This window comes from Asterias rubens, chromosome 10 (assembly GCF_902459465.1).
Source record: "Asterias rubens chromosome 10, eAstRub1.3, whole genome shotgun sequence".
Lineage (NCBI taxonomy): Eukaryota > Metazoa > Echinodermata > Asteroidea > Forcipulatida > Asteriidae > Asterias > Asterias rubens.
In genome coordinates this window covers 8,768,536-8,793,238 of record NC_047071.1, presented here as the reverse complement: position 1 = coordinate 8,793,238, position 24,703 = coordinate 8,768,536, and the positions used below count along the sequence as shown (strand labels likewise).

The 24,703-nt window shown below is 37.1% G+C and overlaps 1 protein-coding gene across 1 annotated transcript; it reads right to left on the bottom strand.

The window, feature by feature from the left end:
* Window positions 1-269: 269 nt before the first annotated feature.
* Window positions 270-24,675, bottom strand: LOC117295629 (amiloride-sensitive sodium channel subunit alpha-like). Its single transcript, XM_033778333.1, has 13 exons — window positions 24,179-24,675; window positions 20,220-20,495; window positions 13,512-13,713; window positions 12,333-12,514; window positions 10,528-10,634; window positions 7,923-8,086; window positions 6,220-6,324; window positions 5,087-5,195; window positions 3,710-3,785; window positions 2,834-2,891; window positions 2,115-2,191; window positions 1,673-1,748; window positions 270-416 (listed from the first exon to the last, which is right to left on the bottom strand). Exons 1-13 carry the CDS (start codon window positions 24,673-24,675, stop codon window positions 270-272), a joined length of 2,076 nt encoding a protein of 691 aa, XP_033634224.1.
* Between the last annotated feature and the right edge of the window lie 28 nt (window positions 24,676-24,703).

Sequence of the window (24,703 nt, the reverse complement as noted above, 5' to 3'; positions counted from 1 at the left end):
CACGCGGTGACAGAATTTACGTAGGCTCGAGCTGAAAGTAGACAGGGTGGTAATATGGCATGTAATGGGCAAAACTTACAGTAAAGCCTCTGGTTAAAATCATAACTATTGTTAATACCATAGACATTATTAATCTTAAAAGCATGATGTGCTCGGACGGGTGATATCAATGTCTTGCACCAGTCTTCATTTTCCCAGAGGCTCGTTTATAAACACGAGTGTAACAACATTCAAGAAAACAAAAAACGAAGGCATGAAGTCTCATTTGATCATTTTTTCCGTCCCCCAGCTTGGCAACTATGAAATACCAGTAGGACCACATCCATCACGATCTCCAATATCTCACACAGCGTCAACACAGACACGCCAATCCACAAGCCCACTTGACCGCCCAGATCGCTAGCCAATGTGCTCAACTGGAGATAGCAATGCAAACAAACAAAAACAAAACAGAACTTATTTTGATGGGTTAAAGAATTTGAGTACTTTTGAAGCACACAAAGCACAAACTTCCACAGATGCACATTCAACTTACATGTGTGTGATGATTGTAGAAAGCTTCCATTAAAATAGAATAAAAATAAAAATAATGAGTAAATTAACTTTACGAAAAGATGTTACGTCCCAACTGATGCGAAAATTAGGTTAGCATGTAAAAAAAAAAAAAAAAAAAAAAAACAACAACATATGATTAATGAGGCTGAAACATACATCTTAAAACGCAGTGATCAGCGATTCATGTCATGACCCAAAACTTGATCTGATATGCAAAATGAATCAAACGCCTCTATATGAAGACCTTTAAAGTGCCATGGCCGAGCGGTCTAGTTCACCGGACCCCAAGCTCTGAACCCAATTTCATAGAGCTGCTTTTAGCACAAACGTGGCTAAGCATAACAAAACCATGCTTTCAAAAGTAAGGTCCAGCAGCCAGCCTAAGTCAAATGGTGACTGGTATTTTGCTAATGTTGCTTAGCAGGAAGTTGTTTAGAAATACTTTCTGCTTTAGCAACTCTATGAAATTCGGGCCTGGTGTTGATCGGCGGCAGACGACCCGTGGGTTCGAATCCCGGTCATGACACTTGTGCCCTTGAGCACGGCCCTTAACAGTAATTTACGTTGTTAAAGCTTGGAAGGTTGGGGTTCCCATGCTACTACAGTAGCCAGGCTCTTAGTGGATGACCCATAAGCATGCCTTCCAACATACTATTGGTTTGTGAGGTGGTATATTACCATGTTTCAGCCCCATGAATTCATGGCAACGTGCCCCCGATTGCAGTTGACTTGAGTCGGTTGCCTAAATCAGTTAAGTTTAGCCGTCAGGGCCCAATTTCATAGCGCTGCTTAGCGGCCGATTTTGTGCTTACTCTGCAATTTCTATTTCACATCGCTGCAAACCATAAGCACACGAAAAAGGCACGCTAACCTTCCGGTGCTTACCGCACGAACATCAATGACGACACAATGCAAATCCACGGTAAACACGCAATATGGCCGCCCAATTTTTCTGCTAACCTGTGAAATACGCTTAAGCAAATTGTTCTGCCGCAGTAAGCACGCAAATTTGCTTACTGTTAAGCAGCGCTATGAACTTGGGCCCTGGCCGTGTGACAGGCGATCGCTCATAACAAAATGAGTATGTGGACGAGTACACCGCAAAATATGCACATACCGTGTACGCCTCTGTTTGATAGATGTCCTCGTAGTCCAACGAATCGTAATAAATGTTGACTCGTAAAACGTTGTCCCTTATATAGGTGAATAAAAGTAAACAAAGTGGTGTTTAAACTACGAACACAAGGTTTGTTCGAAACATGTCTTGAGAAAATGAAGACTCATGTGCACATCTTACTATGCAAGGTTTAGGCCCATGTGTGGGTCGGACAATGTAGGAACCTGGGAAAACATAGACAAATATTCAAAACAATTAAATAAAATAAATTTTAACAATGGTTGAAAGTTTGTACCCTTTTTTGTATCAAGATATATCCCCTGTTTAAACTGATTTTACAATGAATATTTGTTTATTATTTAAGATTTAAGAGTTTTATCCTATAATGCTCGTATTAATTATTTGTAACTTCGTTTATATGTGAACATGCCTATATACTTACCGTACAAAGTTTGAGTTGTTGGCAATGAGGTCCTCGAAATCTGTGCTCACTTTTTGTATGTTGTCTAGTACTGTATCCTGATTTTGAAAAAAAATCACAAATAACATCTTTTCGAACACTCCTTGATCGTCTGTTAGTCTTGCACGATAGGCTTATGTGAAGTGGAGTGTGTCCAGCCCCCCCCCCCCACCGCCCTGCTTTATCCTCTTCTTGAAATAATACTCAAAATAGTATTCCAAATGGAAATGCCAAATTAATCCCATTAACTTATATACAACTAAAAGAGACAGTACTTTTCTAAACCCTGCATTTTGTAATCAAACTTCATGTAAGTCGATAATAGAAATTCCAGATATTGTGGAAATTGTGCATACTTGTGAAACTCGGGTAAAGTATTGAGTATACATCGGTGAGTATACATTTGTGTAAAAAAAAAAAAAAAAAATGAGAATTAACATGGTGTGCAGTAAGCTGGTGTGCAGTACCCGCTCCTAAACATAGGATTCGAACTGCTTCTATAGCCACCGGGCAATTTTGATGGTCAAGTTGGTATGACACTGCTTTAAGAATTACAAAGGTCGTGGGTTCGAATCAAACTCGAGTAATCTGTCTGTGATTTGTTCACAGAACTCGGGTAATTACCGAGTATACAGTGCTAAACACACATCGGTGATTAGGGATATTACAAAAAAAAAATTAAATAATATTGTCTAACTTACTTCATAGTTACGATTGGGCCACTGTGAATTGCTGTGAGTCAGTTCAAAGACCGTGTCACTAAAATAATAAAAAGCAAAAACCATCATTAAAATTAAGTTTTCGATTATTAATAATGATTATTATATAGGTTTTCTCGGTCAAATTCGGCAAATGAGCAATCAATTTAATGTTCATGCGTTCGAATTAAAGCTGTTTTGCTTTTCCAGTTGTTACTGCGTTTCAAACTCAGAATTCGGCCATTCAGTTTCGTTTTGGGTCGAGTCAAATTCTTTTAGCACTCTGTTCATTTTAGCGTATCGCCATTCTTTTTATCGTGACACACACGCCTCAAGAAGCGTCTGCGAATTTAAATGACGCAACATTACATATTATGACTCATCCCAAAACGAAATCGAATGACCCTTTTGAGTAGCATTCGATTTTGCGCGAAATAGAATAGCTTGGTGGTTAAATTGGCTGCTCTTTTTCCGAAATTGACCGAGAAAACCTATACTTTGATTTTGGAGTGTATTCATTAACTTTTAACTGTCGTAATTGTCAAAGACCAGTATTATTACTTGGTGTATCCCAACTATATGCATACAGTTACAAATCTGTGAAAATGTTGACTCATGTGGTCATCAAAGGTGTAATAGATTAATGAAAGAAAAACAGCCCCTTGTACATATTTAGTGTGGTATTTTTTTTATAGAAGCATGAAAAAAGCCTTCAGGCTTGAAGTTTTTTTTTACTTCGGAGAGAACCGTTTCCCACAATGTATTATATTATCAGCAGCTCTCCATTAACAATTAAGTTTTTAAGCTTTTTTTTGAGTTCCTACCAATAGTGTCCTGTGCCTTTTAGCTTGAATCAATTAATCGATAATAATTACTTACTTGCAGGAATATTGGCAATGACTGCATTCCAGCTGACCGGAAGTGAAAATGTCTTCAACCCTTTCAAGACAATCGCCTGTCGGAATGAAAAGAATATACAGCCTGTGTGAAGTTGAACAAAATTTGACTGGAACGAGTTTAGGCAACCGTTGTCATGAGGTTGTCATGACCGGTTGTTAAAGGTTGAGGTTAACCGGTTGACTGGTTGATTGGTTGAGGTTGTTAAAGGTTGTTATGACCGTGTGGCTTAGATCATCGCCACGGTGGTTAATTCATCGGGGTGGGGGTTAGAATTCAGGTCATGAAACTTGTGTTTTTGACCAAGATACTTTTAAAGGGTCTACGTAACTTTTGTAGGACAAAAAACACAATGTCCACAGATTAACACTAAACTTACACAGTTTGAAGATAATGATATTAGAAAGCTTTCCTGAAAATATTACGTGCTGAGGTGCTGTAGTTTTTGAGAAATGAGTAAACCAATGTCATGAAAAGAAAATTCATCTCATGAGACGAAAATTATTTTAATCATTTACAAATGTATTTTCATGACATAGTTTTACTCATTTCTCAAAAACTACAGCACCTAAGTAAGTAATATTTGAAGCTTTCCACTATCATTATCTTCAAACCCTGTAAGTTTAATGTAAATCTATGGACATTTTGAAAAGGTACCCAAATCCTTTAAAGCATTGTTTCTCCTCACTCATCATCAGCAGCATATAGTTGGGTTTATGTGAGGGTCGAGGTTGAGGTATGAAAAAAACCTTCTAAGCGCCACGGTAGCTTTTGGCTGTATACTCACCATGGAGTTGGGGAAGATTACAGCAATGACCAGAACCCAATTTTCATAGAGCTGCTGAGCACAACTATTTGCTAAGCAAGAAATTTCTTCCCTAATAAAAACAGGATTACCAATCAAATTTCCACGTGATTTTCAGGATATGCAAACAACAGCTGGATACCAGTATCAAGCAATATGCAACAAACGGACATTTGGTTGGTAGTCCTGTTTTCATCAAGTAAGAAATGTCATGCTAAGTAAATTGCTGTGCTTAGCAGCTCTCTGACTTGGTCCCTAGACACTAAAGTAAAGCGCATCGTTACAACGTGCAGTGTAGTTATTAATGTAGCGGTCGTCTGCGCTCCAAATCACAAAAGCTGGTCAATGACACTTGCTCCTTAAAAATTCACCAAGCCTCTGAAACCAATTTATTACCATATAAAAAACCACCCATAAAAAACAGCCATTCCTAATTTCCTGTAGATTTTTGTGAAGCAGCAGTAGTTACATCCTGCTCTAAACAAGATCCCTGAATTTTGACCATGTCATGACGACTGTGCAAAGGTGTTTTTGTGTTTGTTGGTCCCACTTACCGTCCACTGTTGAGTTGCATGCTTTTTCCCAATCATCGTATCTGTATCTGACGTCTGCACATCCACACTCAGACAACACTTTTTCGAAGTAACAGTCTTTTTCGCAAGCCTGTTATAAGACCAATACAAGGGAACATTGAGTACGTTTTGCGTGAAGGGATTAATCAGTTCTCTTGGTTGTATTATTAAGATTTTCGATTATAACTCTCAGACATGTGCAATCTTATACTTCTAGTTGTATGAAAAGGAAATAATTACAAAGTTCCGAAGAAAAAAAATGGGAGCTTTTTGCAAGGCTGGAAATAACGAATGTAATGAAGCAATATGTGTCACATGAGCCTAACAGACAGGGTGTTGTAACTATGACTAGTCAGAAGGTTATGGCTTTAAAAAAATGGTTTTAAATATTAAATCTGTTTTAAATATAGGTTTTTTCGGTCAATTTCGATAAAAGAGAAGCCAATTTAACCACCAAGCTATTCTATTTCGCGCAAAATCGAATGCTACTCAAAAGGGTCATTCGATTTCGTTTTGGGATTAGTCATATGTAATGGTGCGTCATTCGAATTAACAAAAATATTCATTCAATTTAACAATTCATCAAAGCAGCATTCAAACTCGCAGAAGCTTCTTCAGGTGTGTGTGTCAGGAAAAAGAATGACGCTACGCTAAATTGAACAGAGTGCTTAAGGAATTTGACTCGACCCAAAACGAATTTGATCGGCCGAATTCTGAATTTGAAACGCAGTAACAACTGGAAAAGCAAAACAGCTTTAATTCATGAAAATTAAATTGACTGCTCATTTGCCGAATTTGACCGAGAAAACCTATAATATCGTAATGCCAAATGCATCAGAGTACCATGCAAAAAACAGAAAGTGTTTCAAACGAAAACGCACACCAAATATTATGGTCTTTATTTTCTCTAAATGCACCTTAATTTTTCTTGCTTTAGTTTTGAGTTCATGAAATTATGTGATTGTCGGGGAACGCTAGGTGGCAGCAGATAAACCGAGAAGTATTTACATAATTTACATTTAAGTATGTTTGCTATTACATTGTCTCAAAAGTCTGTGTTTGTGAATTTCTAATCATTTTCAATAATATAAACATATTCTAAAATAAATATTCACCTTCCGAGTGTAATGTAGATGTCGGAATTTGTTTTTGAAGATGTTGTCTCTACTGAATTCTGTGACGCATTTTCCGTATGGGTCAGGGAGTCTATTAATCAGTACCTATACAGATGGAGGAGGAATAATTTAATTCACGAAGAAGAAACGTGTAATGTGTACAAAGAAACGAATTTCATTGGACTTTAAACAAATTTAATTTTTTTCAATACAAATTTCTTGTTTTAAACCTTACCCTTCCAAGTGGTTGCAAAGACCTTAACTATGGTACATGAAGACAAGTGTTTCTTTAAAAAATAGGTTAAGTGGTGTGTTATTAAAAGAACACGTTGCCTTGGATCGGTCGAGTTGGTCTTTGAAAAGCCTGTGTACTCATTTGGTATAAAATGCATATGGTTGGATAGATTTTCTTTTTATCTCGTCGACTAACACGGTCGGCCATTTATGGGAGTCGAATGTTTGACTCTGATAAATGGCGAGCCGAGTTAGTTTGCAAAGTAAAGGGACAACCACGCAATTTCGAGGCAAATTTGTGTGGATCATTTTATTCTTCTCTTAAAACATCTTTCTAACCATATGCATTTTTTAATAAACGGTTACAAACGCTTTTCAAAGACCAACTCGACCGACCCAAGGCAACGTGTTCCTTTAAACGGTTTATGTTTATTAAAGCGTTTTGTTTGATCTCACATTGGAGGGAGCTATAGAAGGCAAGGTTAATGTTACTACATAAAGATATTATGAATGATTCACCATGGGTAAATATCACACAAGAAAAGTATGAATAAGGGAATAAAAGTGTAGCGACGAGTTCTTAAACGGCCGTTTAAAACCGGCAGGGTCGTTGCTGCGTGATAAAGGCGAGCCGAAGGCGAGGGCCTTTATCGCACGGCAACGACCCTGCAAGGCTTTAAACGGACGTTTAAGAACGAGTCACTACTCTTTTATTCCCATTCATAAATGCCCTTTTGTTAAAAAACGTTGAACAAAATACAATTATAGACACTTTATAATTGAAAATTCGAGGTTTGAAATATTTCTTTCAAAAACTTTGTGAAGAATCTGTTTCATGCGCGTGGGTTGTGCGTACGCGCGCGCGCTTAGAAATAGATTACGCGCGCGCTTACATTATATTACGCGCTGTATAGCTATGAATTGCGTTCCGCGTGATAATCGCCCGACACGCGGAAGCCAGCCGGTCTTAAACAGCCTCAGCTGTGTCTTTATCAACCGTTTAAACACCCCCACGTGACGCGCTCTCCACCAATAGGAGTAAAGAAACTGCCTGGGGTATTTATAAATAAAAAATAATAACAACATTGTTATAAAGGTTGCTGCCGTTATTGTTGCATTTTGTATTGTGTAATCTATACAGACTACTTAATTAAAACAATTTTTATAAGAAATCGGTTCAGAATGAAATGATGTTTTGTTGTGGTGGTGTTTGTTCTCCTTTTAGGCCTATTTAATTTGTTTCCCTTTCTTTTTAGACTGGCAATCGAAGTGAGTATAAACACGAAACGTACAGATGATGTAAGATAAGGATAGCATCAGTGATACCACCTGTTATTCAAATTGTCTCTCTTGTATTCCTCTCTTTTGTGGTTTGTTTATTTAATTATGTAATTCATATTTTGTTATTGTTTGTAATGTTATATCGGTATTATTGTGAACATTTAAAATCCTCTGTATTGGTTCCTCACCCGACGCATTCCAATGAATGTCTCCGTTCCTGGAGCAACGTTAGACCCTTTATCTTCAGGAAACGGCATGTCAGTCTGGTTGTGGACCATGAAACGAACACCGGCACCCGTCTCCACATCGGCGATATACTGATCTTGCTCGATGTAGAGTTCCATAGTTAATCCTAGTATATGACAGATAGTTCTCTTTCAGTTTCTGAACAACACATTATATACCGAATTGCTTGATTGAATCTAGAGTATACATTTGGTTTCTGGAACCGTTCGATTGATTTTTGAAGTGTAGATTCTTATTCTTATATGTATTCCTTATTAATTGGCCATTAAACGAAAACAAATACAAGCAGACAGTATGTCAAATAGATAATATAAGTATATGTACAAAAGTAAATACAAAGCAAGAAAAAAAAAACAGTAAGGGCACAGGAAATTACAAAACAACCCTAATGTGATGGCCAGTATCAACAAAAGTATAACCAAACGCTTATAGCTCGAAAGCCTGTTAATCCAGTCAACTACCCTGTGAAAACTTCATTTCAAAAGTTAGTCGCGTTTTATGAGATTTCGCCTCTCGCGAAACTCAGGAGCAAATAAAATTATGTCCAGACAGGATGAATAATCATCCGAGTGGGTAAATAATCTTAGAAGCGTTACTGACAGTAACGCTCTCAGATTAAATTTCTATGGCATACATTTTACTGTGAAGTGAGATGTTTCTCAAAATGCTTCATGCTATCGAAATCTGCCGTTATTTCCAACAGTGGTGACCACTTGTATACCTTCCATTTTAAAGGCAGTGGACACTATTGGTATAATTACTCAAAATAATTGTCAGCATAAAACCTCACTTGGTAACGAGTAATGGGGAGAGGTTGGTAGTATAAAACATTGTGAGAAACGGCTCTCTCTGAAGTGACGTAGTTTTTGAGAAAGAAGTAATTTTCCACGAATTTGATTTCGAGACCTAAAGTTTAGAACTTGAGGTCTTGAAATCAACCATCTAAACGCACACAACTTCGTGTGACAAGGGTGGTTTTTCTTTCATTATTATCTCGCAACTCCGACGACCAATTGAGCTCAAATTTTCACAGGTTTGTTATTTCTTGCATATGTTGAGATACACCAAGTGAGAAGACTGGTCTTTGACAATTACCAATAGTGTCCACTGTCTTTAATGTAACAAGAGATAGTTATATCACAAAAGAGTGCGCCGATAAGAAACTTCAATAAAATTTAAGTCTTAAAGGATTTGGGTACCTTTTCAAAATGTCCATAGATTTACACTAAACTTACAGGGTTTGAAGATATCGATAGTGGAAAGCTTCCCTTCGAATATTACTTACTGAGGTGCTGTAGTTTTTGAGAAATGAGTAAAACAATGTCATGAAAATACGTTTGTAAATTATTAAAATAATTTTCGTCTCATGAAACGAAAATTATTTTGATGACATTGTTTTACTCATTTCACAAAACCTACAGCACCTCAGCACGTAATATTTTCAGGGAAGCTTTCTACTATCATGTTCAAACTGTGTAAGTTTAGTGTAAATCTGTGGACATTGTGTTTTTTGTCCTACAAAAGTTACATAATTAGACCTTTTAAAAGAAACAGATGTATGATCTGTATCAACATCTAGCTTTTGCCATTATAACTTTAGTTTTCGAACAGAAAACTATACTTTGTATAACACTATTCAGCATTACACAATCAAGTAGTAATCTATGTGTTTGCAGGCGACGGATGAATTGATTTTCAAACGTCATTGAGTTACAAATTCGACTCGGATAGGCCCAAACACCATAAAGAATACACAGCAGTTTCTGACTTCGGTATATTATTGTCCGGATGTGCTTAGAATTTCTTTTTCCTTGATGTTTTAGAGTCAAAATTCATTATGTATAAATTAACGACAACGTTAATAAGGGAATCAATGTGTGGTGAAGAGGTTTTCAACTAGTGGTTTCATCCCAACGAGGCCTGGTTCTTGATAATTTTACCGAGACGAAGTTGAGGTAAATTATCAAGAACCAGGCCGAGGCGGGTTTAAACCACTAGTTGAAACCGATTCAACACACTTTGATTCCCATTCATAAATACCTTTTCGGTCAAAAACATCAATACTTTTTGGTCAAACTTTAAAACAACACCCCTCCAGCTATGAAATGGTCAAGCCCTCCCGCCGCCCTCGGGTAAACAACTCCTTATAAGGGAATCTTGTGCGCGTCGCGCGTATCGCGTGATGTTACACAACTGTTTCAGCCGTTGTTCTCGACCAATACGCCTCTCTTAATATTTATGCATGAGGTACGTCACAATGCGAACTCAAAACGAGGCGATGGGCGCAGCCACTGCAAGTGATGGGGAACGTGCGCCCATAACCTCATTTTGGGTAAGAATTATGACGTCATGCATAAGTATTAAGAGAGGCTTATAGGAATGATGAAACTGTCTTAAAATAAAAGAACAGGTGCAAGGTCGCGTGTCACGCCCATGAATTAACACTTTTTACCGGTCATAAACAAAGGTTTATACACACCCACGTGACGCGCTCTCCACCAATAGGAAGAGCGAAACTGTCTGAGATATTTATGAATGTTTATTTACCATATGCTGGCCCAGATTTTGTGACGTTTAAATTTGGGGTCCCATTGTGGCCGGAGTTGAATGTGAAACAGTTTCCATATCGGGAATTGTAAAAAGTAGTGAAATTCCTGAAATATAAAAAGGCAAAGAGAATAAAGCATGAATAGAATAATTAATGATATTGCGTCTCTTATTGTTAAAGGCAGTGGACACTATTGGTAATATTACTCAAAATAATTATTATCACAAAACTTTTCTTGATTACGAGTGATAGTATAAAACATTGTGAGAAACAGCTCCCTCTGAAGTGACGGAGTTTTCGAGAAAGGAGTAGTTTTCCCACGAATTTGATTTCGATACCTCAGATTTAGAATTTGAGGTCTCGAAATCAAGCATCTAAAAGCATGACAACTTCGTGAGACAAGGGTATGTTTTTTTCTTTCATTAATATCTCGCAACTTCGACGACCGATTCAGCTCAAATTGTCACAGGTTTGTTATTTTATGCATAACTTGAGATACACCAACTGTGAAAACTAGTCTTTGACCAATAGTGTCTAGTGTCTTTAAGTTTTTGTAATGTAAGTTTGCCCCAAACAAGGCCGGGAGATACTATTGAAATATTCAGCTTAAAGACGTTGGACACTATTGGTAGTTGTCAAAGACCAGTCTTCTCACTTTGTGTATCTCAACATATGTTCCTTCTCGAAAACTATGTCACTTCAGAGGGAGCCGTTTTTCACAATGATTTATACTATCAACCTCTCCCCATTACTCGTTACGAAGTAAGGTTTTATGCTAATAATTATTTTGACTAACTACCAATAGTGTCTGTCCATTGCCTTTAAAATGGTATAGATTGTAGGATGGAGGCATGGCCCTTTGTTTAACATCTCATCAAATCAAATGAGAATCAAATCTCTCGTTTGCAACGACTGCAAAACACTGCAGCTCGGCTGGTCACTTTGTCCTCCAGGAGAACCCATATCACTCCGGTTTTAAATGCTCTTCACTGGCTCCCTGTTCAATATCGCATTCAATACAAATTACTTCTGCTTGTGTTTCATTCTTTACATGGTTCTGCTCCTCAGTATAATTGTCAATTAATTACCCGTTACAATCCTTCCAGATGTCTTAGATCATCCACTTCGTCATTACTGGTTGTTCCCCACACCCTCAACAATTGGGGTGACAGGGCTTTTTCTCATGCTGGTCCTTTACTTTGGAATAATCTGCCTCTTAATATCCGTAACATGTCCTCTATTCATAAGTTCAAAGAGGCCCTCAAAACCCACAGCTGCTTTTCATTAATTTTGTGTTTCTTCCTTGCGCCATGAGCATCACTTGTGGTGGATACCGGCGCACTATAAGTGTTCATATTATTTATTTATTTATTATTAATGTGTATGGTTGAGAAGAAGCAGAAAACCTGGTTTCATAAAGGATTAATATAAACTGTTGTACTATTGTTTATGACAAAAGGTCTGAAGTAACGTATAGTTTTCGAGAAATAAGTAATTTTTCACTCAAACATTTGAAATTGAGACATTAGAATAAGAATTTGAGGTCCCGGGGAAAATCAAGCATCTGAAAGCACACAACTTAATATGACCAGGGTATTTTTTCTTTCATTATTATCTCGCAACTTCGACAACGACCAATTGGTTTCGAATGTTCACAGGTTTTGTGCATAATATGTTGAGATACACCAAGTGGGAAGACTGGTCTTTGACAGTTACCAAAGGTATCCAGTGTCTTTAAAGTGATGAATAAGCTTATAGGTCCTGACTGAACTTCAAGCTCGTTTTGACAACAGAAAGAGCTTACATTGGTGAGCAGCGTCTTTTCTGAAAGGTGCATTTGAGTAACATCCTCTGGAGCTTGTGCCCGGTGGTTGATCTTTCTTCGTACGGTAAGGCACCCACGATTCCCGTTACCTGCTGGAAGGTCTCGTAATCGTCATCCTCGGTACTGTAGCTGATGTTATCCGTTTCCCAGTCATTGTATCCCTAAATTAATGATAACAAGACAGTTGTACACAGTGAGTCGAAAAATAAGTTGACCGGGATTGGTATATATATATATATTTCTTTTTTTCAAAAACAAACAAATTATACTCATAAGTTCAGTGGACACTATATTGGTTATTGACAAAGACCAGTCTTCTCACTTGGTGTGTCTCAACATATCCATAAAATAACAAACCTGTTAAAATTTGAGATCTTATTGGTCGTCGAAGTTGCGAGATAATAATGAAAGAAAAAAACACCCTTGTCACACGAAGGTGTGTGTTTTCAGATGCTTGACTTCAAGACCTCAAATTCTAAATCTGATGTTTCGAAATCAAATCCGTGAAAAATTACTTCTTTTCTCAAAAACTGCATTACTTCAGAGGGAGCCGTTTCTCACAATGTTTTATACTATCAATCTCTCCCCATAACTCGTTACAGAGAAAGGTTTTATGATGATAATTATTTTGAGTAATTATCAATAGTGGCCATTTCCTTTAAATATAACTTAAGTGTTCTATGTGAACATCCTTTGCATTTGCTTCTATTTACACCAACGGAAACCCATGGAAAATGTGATAGTTTTGTGTAGTTTGTAACAAAAACAAAGAATGACGAAAAGACATTTATTATTAAGAAATGTAACTTGAACAGATGTTCTATAGGAACATCAACTGCGTTTGCTTGAAATATAACAATAACAAAGCATACCGGAAAGGGACATTCACTATTGAATATAAGTTGAACAGATGTTAGAACAGCTCTTCAACTCATGATGAACAAAAGACTAATCAAACATTCCCACATCGTCTCTAGTATTTACTCACACATTATTATTTACGTGCAAATATTGACACCAAATTACACTTTGCATGGATGATAAATTAATGTCCGTTTGTTCGTTCTGTCCGATGACGTCATGTTTGTTCTTCATTACACAATTTGGGGCGGGCGAGAGTGACAGACAGAAAATTGTAAAATCGTATTGATTAATTACATCATCTACTAAAGGGACGTCAGGAAGTCCACTGCTATTCATACAAGTTGGATTTTGACCTCCAATGAGTTCACATAGATCTGATATGTCGTCTAGAGCATCCTTTCTGATTGGATTTAGGTTACACCACGTGACAGCCGGGAACTGTGCCGTCCGCAGGTCGCGTACCTCGACGTTAACGTTGATTGGCCAGCTGTAGTACCTGCAAGGAAATAACACACACACACACACACACAAATATTCATCACAGATCAATACAACAAACTGTTTAATTAAAAAACCATCAACACAAACACATCTGAAAATGTTGAAACACTTATAGCGCTTAATTTCTTTCGATGCAAGCAACAGGTTGAGTTTTTCAGAAATATACATCAGCTTTTGATATTATCAAGCATTTTGAGAAAAGTTTTACTCAAAGTAATGTGGTTATGTAAAAGATGACTAGAGCAAGCTAGTCGAAACGTTGAGACCAATTTCCTGACGATGACCAATTTGAGACCAATTTCCTGACGGTTACTGGTGCTACTTTCTCAAATTTGAAAGATTTCCTACGGATCATTTTCACTTTACTACTTTTTTTTCTAAAAAGGCACTAGACTCTATAATTGGTAATTACTCAAAATAGTTGCTAGCATAAAAACACATATTGGTAACAAGCCATGTAGAGAAATGTTGGTAGTATAAAACATTGTTGGAAACGGCTCCCTCTGAAGTATTAACGTAATTTCGAGAAATAAGTAATATAGCTCACTAAAGTATTTGAATTGAGTTCGAGACCTCAGCTGATGAGGTCTCGAATTCGAGGCATCTGAAAAGCACGTGCAACAAGGTTTTGTTTTCGTTCATTAGTCTCTAGCAACTTCGACGACCAATCGAGTTAAAATTTTCACAGGTTTAATATTTAATGCATAATGTAGAGATACACCGAGTAGAAAAGACTGGTCATCGAAAACTACCAAAGGTGTCCAGTGCCTTTAAACACAAATTTAGAGTAAACCTACACGGTTTGAAGATAATTATGCAGAAACCTTCTCTTACAATATTACTTGCTTAGGTGCTCAAGTTTTTGAGAAAGGAGTAAAACCGTGTCACTAAAACTATTTTCGCATGTACAACATATTTATCCGTAGCGCATGGTACTTACGCGACTCGGGAAACGAAAATTATTTTAGATTGTCTCCTGAAAAAATTGATCTGTGATTTTCACTTTTTCTCAAAAGTCTGACGACTAATGAAGCTGACATTAATACAGGTAATTTTATTACCAAACGTTTTCATGTCATGGCCTGAAACTTGATCTTTAAAAGGTATACGTTCGTTAATCACTCTTAAAGGAACGTTACATAATTGGTAAGAAACAAAAATCGTGAAGATCACAGATTTACATAAAACTTACACGGTCTAGTGATGATAGTTGAAAACATCCCTGAAATATTTCTGTCTGAAATTGTATTTGCTGAGAAATAAATAATCTAATTTCGCGTTTTGAGGTTATTGCTCAGTGAGCGTTTTATTCAGTTTTATTTTGGCATCGATGCAATGCAAAATTTGTGATCGGTTTTTCACTATTCTCTAGTGACCCAGATGGCCGATCGATCTCAAACTTCTACAGGTTTGTCAGTTTATGTATATCGCGGATTATATAGGGTGCTTTCACTGCCAGCAACTTTTTTTTCTAGCAAAACCAATTCTGTAATGCTCCAAAATTAATGACGAAAACAAAGTTTAGTTATTCAGAAATATACATCAGCTTTTGATATTATCAAGCATTTTGAAAAAAGTTTTACTCAAAGTAATGTGGTTATGTAAAAGATGACTAGAGCAAGCTAGTCGAAACGTTGAGACCAATTTCCTGACGATGACTAGAGCAAGCTAGTCGAAACGTTGAGACCAATTCAGAACTGACTCCGCGGCAGTACAGTTAATTACGATCATATAAGCTAAAGTAGTAGTCCACTCTATTTTCTAAACCATCCGCCCTGGTAATAGTTAAAAAGCTGGACAGTTCTTTTCAGAACTGAGAAGTCTCCCGAACCTCCGATTATCTACTCCGCAGCAGTAGAATAAAGCAAGACAGTTCTCTAAGAACAACTCTATCTGGCAAGTAGATACACAAATGGTGTTACCGCAAACCAAATATATATTAAAAGATATTAGTTTTTATTTATGCCGGACACTTGAATAAGAAAACCAAAGCTCCCCTGATTATTATTTGTTATTATACTGTGTGGCATTATTCACTCCGGATTTACGGCTTTATCTCAAAAACACGACCACCTTTAGAAATGAGTTTTTTGTATTTAGTATGTTTTAGTTGTATTGTATGCATCTACAGTCAGTATTAAAGCCAACTTTTGGTAGTGGTAATTGTCAGAGACCAGTCTTCCCACATGGTGTATACCAAATATGGATAAAATAACAAACCTGTGATATTTGAGCTTGATTGGTCGTCGGAGTTGCGAGATAAAACTATATGAAAAAAAAAACTCCTGTCTTACGTATAGTTATGTGCTTTTAGATGCTTATTTTCGAGACCTCAAATTCTAAACTTGAGGTCTTAAAATCAAATTCGTGGAAAATTACTTCTTTCTCGAAAACAACGTCGTTTATCACAACGTTTTATACTATCAATCTCTCCCCATTACTCTTTAGCAAGTGAGGTTTTATGCTGATAATTATTTTGAGTAATTACCAATAGTTACCACTGCCTTTCAGTTAAAATCTTCAGTTAACTTTAATTTTACAAAAAGAATAATTTTAACCCGTAAGTTTACAAATCACTAAAACAATACCAAACCTAACTACACTTATTCCAAAAAGTCAATACATTTTATTTAAACTGAAACATAAAACGGAAACCTTTTTAATATTGTTTTTACTCATTTCGATGCATTTGCAAAAACAGTCCATATTAGCATAGTTTGGGGGTTTCCTATGAAAATTTCTTAAAACTCTTTCTCGAAAACTATACGTCTCTTTAAAGTGAGTCGTTTATGGTTAGAAAGATGTTTTAAAAGTAGATTATAATGATCTAGTTACACAAGTATCACTCAAAATTGCACGGTTTGCCTTTTACGTCGAGAACTATCACCGTCAGTCATTTATGGGAGTCAACCATAAATGGCTGACATGTTAGTCAACGAGGTAAAAAGAAAACCATGCAATTTCGAGGCATATTACAATATCTTTCTAACCATATGCATTTTATAACAAACGGTTACAAACGCTTTTTATTGACCAACTCGACCGATCCAAGGCAACGTGTTCCTTTAAAAGCTCTAAAGTGAGGCCAGACAATGCTGTTCAATCGCGCATGACATTAGAAATTACATTACACATTAGAACAACAAATGCATAGGGGGAGAGGATACCAACGCTATGAAGTAGCAACACATACAATACAATAGTTGTAAAACTCTGAGAAAAATCAAGAAAAATTGAAAATAGTGACAACCAAAAATTACGATCTCCACGTGTCACTAAAGTGCACTTTTATTATCAGAAGTGTTCGTGACAGGGGACAACAACAAATGTATTTATTAATCAAGAGATAATCCGTATTGGAATACAGAATCTGAGTGACGTTTCGAACAGACGTTTCAATCCACATTACTTCGAAGTGAAATGATTGTCTTTTATATCGAAAGCTGCTGAAGCCACTTCTAAGCACGTAAGTTTGTGTTGCCATTGATTCAAAGAGTTTAATAACTACAATTTTCGTAACGTATACCTAATTCCCTTAGAGCCATTGGACACTTTCGGTAAACAGTATTGTCCGAAGGCCCACACTTCGTGTATCACAACTTATATACAAAATAACAAACCTGTGAAAATTTAGGCTTAATCGGTCATCGGAGTCGGGAGAAAATAACGGAAAAACACCCTTGTTTCCGCACGTTTCGCCGTGTCATGACATGTGTAAAAATAAATCCGTATCTCGACAACGAGAATTGATAATGGAATAAATATTTCAAGAGAAGTCTTTCACCATTACCTTCTATAAACCCTGTATTTAATATATTATACACAAGGGTTAGTGTGGGCCTCGGACAATACTGTTTACCGAAAGTGTCCAATGGCTTAAAAGAACCGGGTTTTGGTTGTATTCAGTGGTATTAAAGGGACTGCACACTATAAGAGAAATTAAAAGTGTCTGAAATTGAAAGTGTCTGAAAACACACACTTGTGCAACAATTTTGTCAGTGTTTTTTTTCCTTCAAATTTCGTTGATCAATTGAGTCCTAATGTCTATGACAACATTATCAAAAAGATGTACGATACCTTTAAGCAGTTCTTATCCGGATTTTTCTTCGTATGTTTATTACGGTTGTATTAGCACAGTCTGGATAGCTGGCCTTTAAATCTGGCACTCCACAGCATGCACTGTGTCTTCATATCATCACCCTCTGCACGACTTCATCATCAATTCTCTTAATTAATATTTTTGGACAGTCACTTACCATCCCTTTTAACTTGGCTTCGTCCTTGAGCCTTAAACAGCATTTATAAATAATTGATTGATCTCGTGTTAGGGATCGATAGGGAGTCAGTCAGCACAAGGATCAAACTCGCGCAGGATGTTTGCATTGGCGTGTTTGCTTCTATTGTTTGGTGCTTTGTGGAACCTCTTATTCATAATGCGCTTTGTAAAAATTATGTGTATTATCGCTAGAAACAAACAATATATCGGTAAGGATTTTAGTCTTCTCCAAACCAATGGTGATATTACTTTAATACGTATAATAATATCTTATTAATGATCGAGTGTAACTTTGATAAGATTTTTTTTCAGAGGCAATGGCAAGTCAACGCCAGGCAACAAGGTCTTATCTTTGATCAAGAAGCGCAATTAATGTATTTATGTATTTATTTGTATTATAAGTTCTTAGTTATTAAAAATTATTGCTGGGTTTTATGTACCAGAGCCGATGCAATTTTTATTGTACACTATAGAAAGCACTGATAACCAAAATCAACTTATAATAATTGTTTTGTGTTAAAAATAATTGGCAATACTATTTCTAATCAGATAATCTAAGTAAAATTAACCAAAATGGGAACTGAATAACAGAGGCGGAGTTATGTCTCAAGTTTAAACTTCGTGGGGTCCACCGCCCCCCCCCCCGCCCCTCCGTGCGCCCACAAATCCTCGCACGATTATTTTATGTACAAACTTAACTTTCGGACAATTGAAGCCGTGCCAAGCAAACAACAAAACACCATTCACTTTTGAGGCGTCATGTCAATGTCAACATAACCTTTGATTTGGGTCGATTTCAAAAATAAATATGTCTTTAACCCACATCCAGATCCTAACATTTCATAAATGGTATATGATCTTTAAAGCCATTGGACATCTTCGGTAAACAGTATTGTCCAAAGGCCCACACTTCGTGTATCACAACTTCTATATAAAATAACAAACCTGTGAAAGTTTAGACTCAATCGGTCATCGGAGTCGGGGGAAAATAACGGGAAAACCCACCCTTGTTTCCGCACGTTTCGCCGTGTCATGACATGTGTTTAGTATAGGTTTTCTTGGTCGATTTCGGCAAATGAGCAGCCAATTTAACCACCAAGGTATTCTATTTCGCGCGAAATCGAATGCTATTTAAAAGGGTCATTCGATTTCGTTTTATGATTAGTTCAATGTAATGTTGCGTCATTCGATTTAACAAAATAATCATTCTATTTAACAATTCATCAAAGCAGCATTCAAATTCGCAGACGCTTCTTGGGGCGTGTGTGTCACGAAAAAGAATGACGGTAAGCTAAATTGAACAGAGTGCGCAAGGAATTTGACTCGACTCAAAACGAAATTCAACGGCCTAATTCTGAGTTTGGAACGCAGTAACAACTGGAGAGGCAAAACAGCTTTAATTCGAACGCATGAAAATGAAATTGGCTGCTCATTTGCTGAATTTGACCGAGAAAACCTATAATCCGCAATTCTCGTTGTCGAGAATTTATAATTGTTTTAAGTAAAGCATTTCATGGAATAATATTTCAAGAGAAGTCTTTCCCCATTACCTTCTGTAAACCCTGTAAGTTATTTGTAAATCTGTGATTTTTTTTGATTTTTTTTTTGTTCCGAAAATGTATAATGGCTTTAAGGGCGTGGCATTATGCAATATGGTTTTTAGGATATCAAGGAAATATTACGCAAAATCATTCAACAGATTCAATATACTTCCCGACCAATATTAGTCATTGAAGGAACAATTTTTTTTTCGTTCGATAGTTTTAATCCTATACAATTGTAAATACTCAAACTAACCTGAGAACATTTCATTTCAAAAGATGGTAAAGGTTTTACTTTGCTTGTATCAAATTTCAGAGCGGTTAGTTGTGTCCACGCATAAAGAAAAACCGCAACGTTTTTCCGATTCAAATTTGGGGAGATAACAAAAATGATATCTTTTTCAATAACCACAATACTTCGAAGTAATCTGGTTCTAAACACTCCATGTTAAATGAAAGCTGTGTTTCTAGCCAAGTAAGTTTATTGCCATTGGTCGGTTGGTAGGGTTATTTCCAAACGTATCCCTTTACTTACGAAACTGAACTTTTTAAGATATTCTCATCAATAAGGGTTGGCATAATATGAATAGTGAGTAATATCGTGGAGGTAAAACAATATTTCTACTGATAATTTTCCGAACTCTGATTAAAGACTTGTTTTAAAGATAGTCCAACGTCACTTACTTGTTAATAAGTTCATAGCCTTGGTATATAAACATCCCAAGTCCAGCCAGGAAAAGCAGAGTCCATGCCAACCGTCTCCTCGTCGACTCTGCCCTCTTAATATTCGGTATACCGTGAGCCCCACTATTCTCAAGACGATTCCCTACCATAACCATTAGCCGAGATTGCTGTAAATCGTCGTGGGGCTTACGACCGCGCTGCCCGGTACCATCACTACCACCACCGTCACCGTCCTCGATCGCCATGGGTGTGACTTTTCCCGGTGACGTGGGTCGACTGCGAACAGAGCTTAACGAGTCAGAAAGCATAATGGAGTTTGCTCAACGCTACATAACATTAAAATAGTATCAACCACTCAACTAATCATCGTTAATTAGTGGTGGCACGTATCGTTCCTTTTAGGTTCAAATTACACAGTGATTTGTCTTAGCCGGAGTCTCAGCCGGATCTCTCCCAACTCAGACCAGTGATGAGCGATGACACAGGAACGCAATTTAGTGTACTCAGATTATCAATATCATTATGTCAACAATTATGTTTACCTAGGATAATAAATAATTGATGACAACGGCGATATGGGAGTAATCTTGAATGGGATGACCTAATATTGACGCGTAATTATGATCATATCTGTGTTCTGTGAGACAGAATTGGGCCTATAAAAACAAGAGAAAGTAAAGAACAGATAAGAAAATGGCGACGCGACGTGGGCGTAAATATATTAATAACAATATAATATAATAATAACCGTATCCATGCGCTTTACATGTGCTCTGGTCATTGCCGTGGCGCACCGAAAGCTTATTCATTCACAATATCAACCTCTACCCTCGCAGGTACCGATTGATACCCCTGGGTGAAGAGAAGCAATAAAGAGTAAAGTATCTTAATCAAGGACACAAGTGTCACGACCGGGATTCGAACCAGAACTTGAATTCGATGCTCTTAACCACTCGAACATGTGTCTCTATGACGCAACGAAGATACGACGCGACGGGCGACGGACGGTTTGACACACTTCCGACGGATCCAATTATGAGGATCATCGCAATTACTTCGTCATTAATTACAGTCGGTGCACAGTGTCAGGTAGATGGGCTCTTTAGGTTTTAATCATCCCTGTAAAATCACTGCAACCATTATGCTATCAGGACGGATGGTTATTGATTTAGTCTATTAAGTGATCGAGTGTTGTCACTATATACAGGTTTGTGCTGACACCCGCCATACACGTCGGATTGTCTTTAGCGTATACTACTTATTTTGCAACGAATAAGGTGACTTGGAGTCAACTCATTCTCAGCCAAAATCGGTAAAAGGGATAACGGTCTTTGTTACATTCCGTCAATTAGAGAGTGAGACGCTGGATCATTTATTTTGTAGATGCAAGTTTTCAACTAAGTTTTGGACCCAATTTGGGGATTGGACAGGGAGTACTCTTAATATTAATATTTTGTGTCGTTTCCATATCTATAAAATGAAAATGAGTGAGAATAGACCCTCCCTTGCACTATTAAAACTGGATTTAAAGCTTTATTATACTTTGGATAAATACATCTTTAAAGCTTTATTATACTTTGGATAAATACATCTCCATCACCAATGATTCCACTGTTAATTTTCACAAAAAATTGGACTCTTTCAAACTATTGGTTCAAGGTTAACATCGTATTTTGTATTTTGTTTATGTTTTTGCTGTTAATGTTACGTATTTTAAGCGTGTTTGTAATAGGAGGAGTGGTCTTAAGTGTGAAAAAAAAAATTCCTCCGTGAGAAAAATAAAATAAAATAAGGTGACACCCTCAAAATATAAATTAGGCCGATGAAAATATGTAATTTCTAGTAACTGCGGTTGTAAAACCTCCCTAACAAAATGGTCTAATGTTATGGTAGTTAATAGTTTAAAAAAAGTGATGTACACTTTTGTAATAATCAATAATACTTGTCAAAATACAAATTTTCATGTGTACAACTTAAAGACGCAGGCTCGTCAATTGAGCAAACGACTTCCAGGAAAATTCACCTTTGATCTCTTGTTAGATTAGGTCCATGTTTTTATTCGCAAGGACAAGGAAATGTATTGTTATTACAGAACCAGAGATATCATTGGATACAACATACATTTTGTTACAGTACATGTAGATAACGGTGTTTTCAGAATCTAGACGTAAGCTCTGGCATAATTCATGAGCCTCAGAGTGTGACGTCAGATGTTCACGCTACTGATGGGATCTAACTGTAGGCTCGAGCCCACGTCCATGATCACCTTTGACATCGCATCAATCACATGGCGTTCATGGGTTTCAAGATTCGCAGTTAACCTGGCGGTGCCTTTGCCTACATGTATAAAGCCGACACCTATCTCCTATCCTACCTGACAAACAGCAGTGTCTGAAATAGCGCCCTCTTTTGCGAGTTAAAACTGCGGGGTGATTTTTGACTGATTCTGAATAACCGGGATCTCAGAAAAGAAATCAAATTTATATGCTCGATGTTCTTTGATCCCAGTTTTGAATTCGACGCTGACCAGTAATTTTCCAATGAGTATCGGGTGTCAATTTGCAACACCTGATAATACTTTGTTGGTTTACAACCGACCTTGTTTGGAAGACCACTTCAATAATATCATTATTTTTTATACTATACTAACTATACTTTTAATAATAGTATGAAATAAATGACAAAACTCGTTTGATATTTCAAGGTTCTGAAGAGGAGATGTTTATTATTTTATTGTAGACAAGCAAAAAGGGCTCTGAAATGCTTGATTTAAAATAAAACATAGTGGCTGATATCCAAACTGCGAAAATTAAAACATTATTGGCGGTTAAAATGTCTAAAGTTTGGTTATAGAAAATAAACAATGTTTGTATTTATAACCATTGTTTCATATGCTCTGCCCCCCCCCCTGCATTATGTTATTTAAGTATTACAATGGGGTATTCTCTGCCCCCATTTTATTTATGTATTACAAAGGGGTATTCTCTGCCCCATTTTATTTAAGTAATACAAAGGGGTATTCTCTGCCCCATTTTATTTAAGTGTAACAATGGGGTATTCTCTGCCCCACGGCACATATTATATTTCATTTAAGTGTAACAATGGGGTATTCTCTGCCCCACGGCACATTTTATATTTTATTCAAGTGTAACAATGGGGTATTCTCTGCCCCACAGCACATTTTATCATTTATTCAAGTGTAACAATGGGGTATTCTCTGCCCCACGGCACACATTTTTTATATTTTATTTAAGTGTAACAATGGGGTATTCTCTGCCCCACGGCACATTTTATGTTTGATTTAAGTGTAACAATGAGGTATTCTCTGCCCCACGGCACATTTAATATTTTATTTAAGTGTAACAATGGGGTATTCTCTGCCCCACGGCACATTTTTTATTTTATTCAAGTGTAACAATGGGGTATTCTCTGCCCACGGCACATTTTATATTTTATTTAAGTGTAACAATGGGGTATTCTCTGCCCCACGGCACATTTTATATTTTATTTAAGTGTAACAATGGGGTATTCTCTGCCCCAGGGCACATTTTATATTTTATTTAAGTGTAACATTGGGGTATTCTCTGCCCCACGGAACATTTTATATTTTATTTAAGTGTAACAATGGGGTATTCTCTGCCCCACGGCACATTTTATATTTTATTTAAGTGTAACATTGGGGTATTCTCTGCCCCACGGCACATTTTATATTTTATTCAAGTGTAACAATGGGGTATTCTCTGCCCCACGTCACACTTATAGTAAGTGTTACTATGGGGGTATTCTTCGCCCCATTAGACATTTTATTATACTTTCATTATCTCAATAAATTAGTTCTTGCTGCAAATGTATTTTAGATAATAATTGTTAAAGTTAACTTTTGTACAAAAACCCTAGCCTATTTGCGATGCTTTGATTATTAATTGACCTAAATGAAGATGTTATTTTGAATGCAATACCGCACATGAGTCATCTCAGGTCGCTCTGAAGGATCTCGTGATTTGCATTTGTCACCAAGTTGTTCTAGAAATGGAACTGCTCCGAACTGGCCAATGCTATGGAGAACGTAGCCGAGTTGAAAAATATCACTTTGGATGGACTGGTGCTCTGCATTATCGACCATTTCAGGAGCGATGTGGCCGTGAAACCGGCGATATTTTTTCTTTTCGTCACTTGTTAGAACATAGTTTCTTGGGGCATTCGTTGTTGTAGCCACACCTACATCAATCACATATGCACGCCAGCGATGTGTCGGGGTGTCATAGGACATCAATATATTGTCCATCTTGATGTCATTGTGAAGCAGTCCTTCAGAGTGCATGTGTTTGATTCCATCAACCACGTTCATGGCAACGGATCTCCAATCGGCCGGGTCTAAGGTCAAACTTCTAGACCCAGTAAGAGCCTCACCTAATGTCAGACACCTAGCTGATGCTTCATCGCCAATGAATTGCATAGCAACTGCCCTAAACTGACCAGCTTCT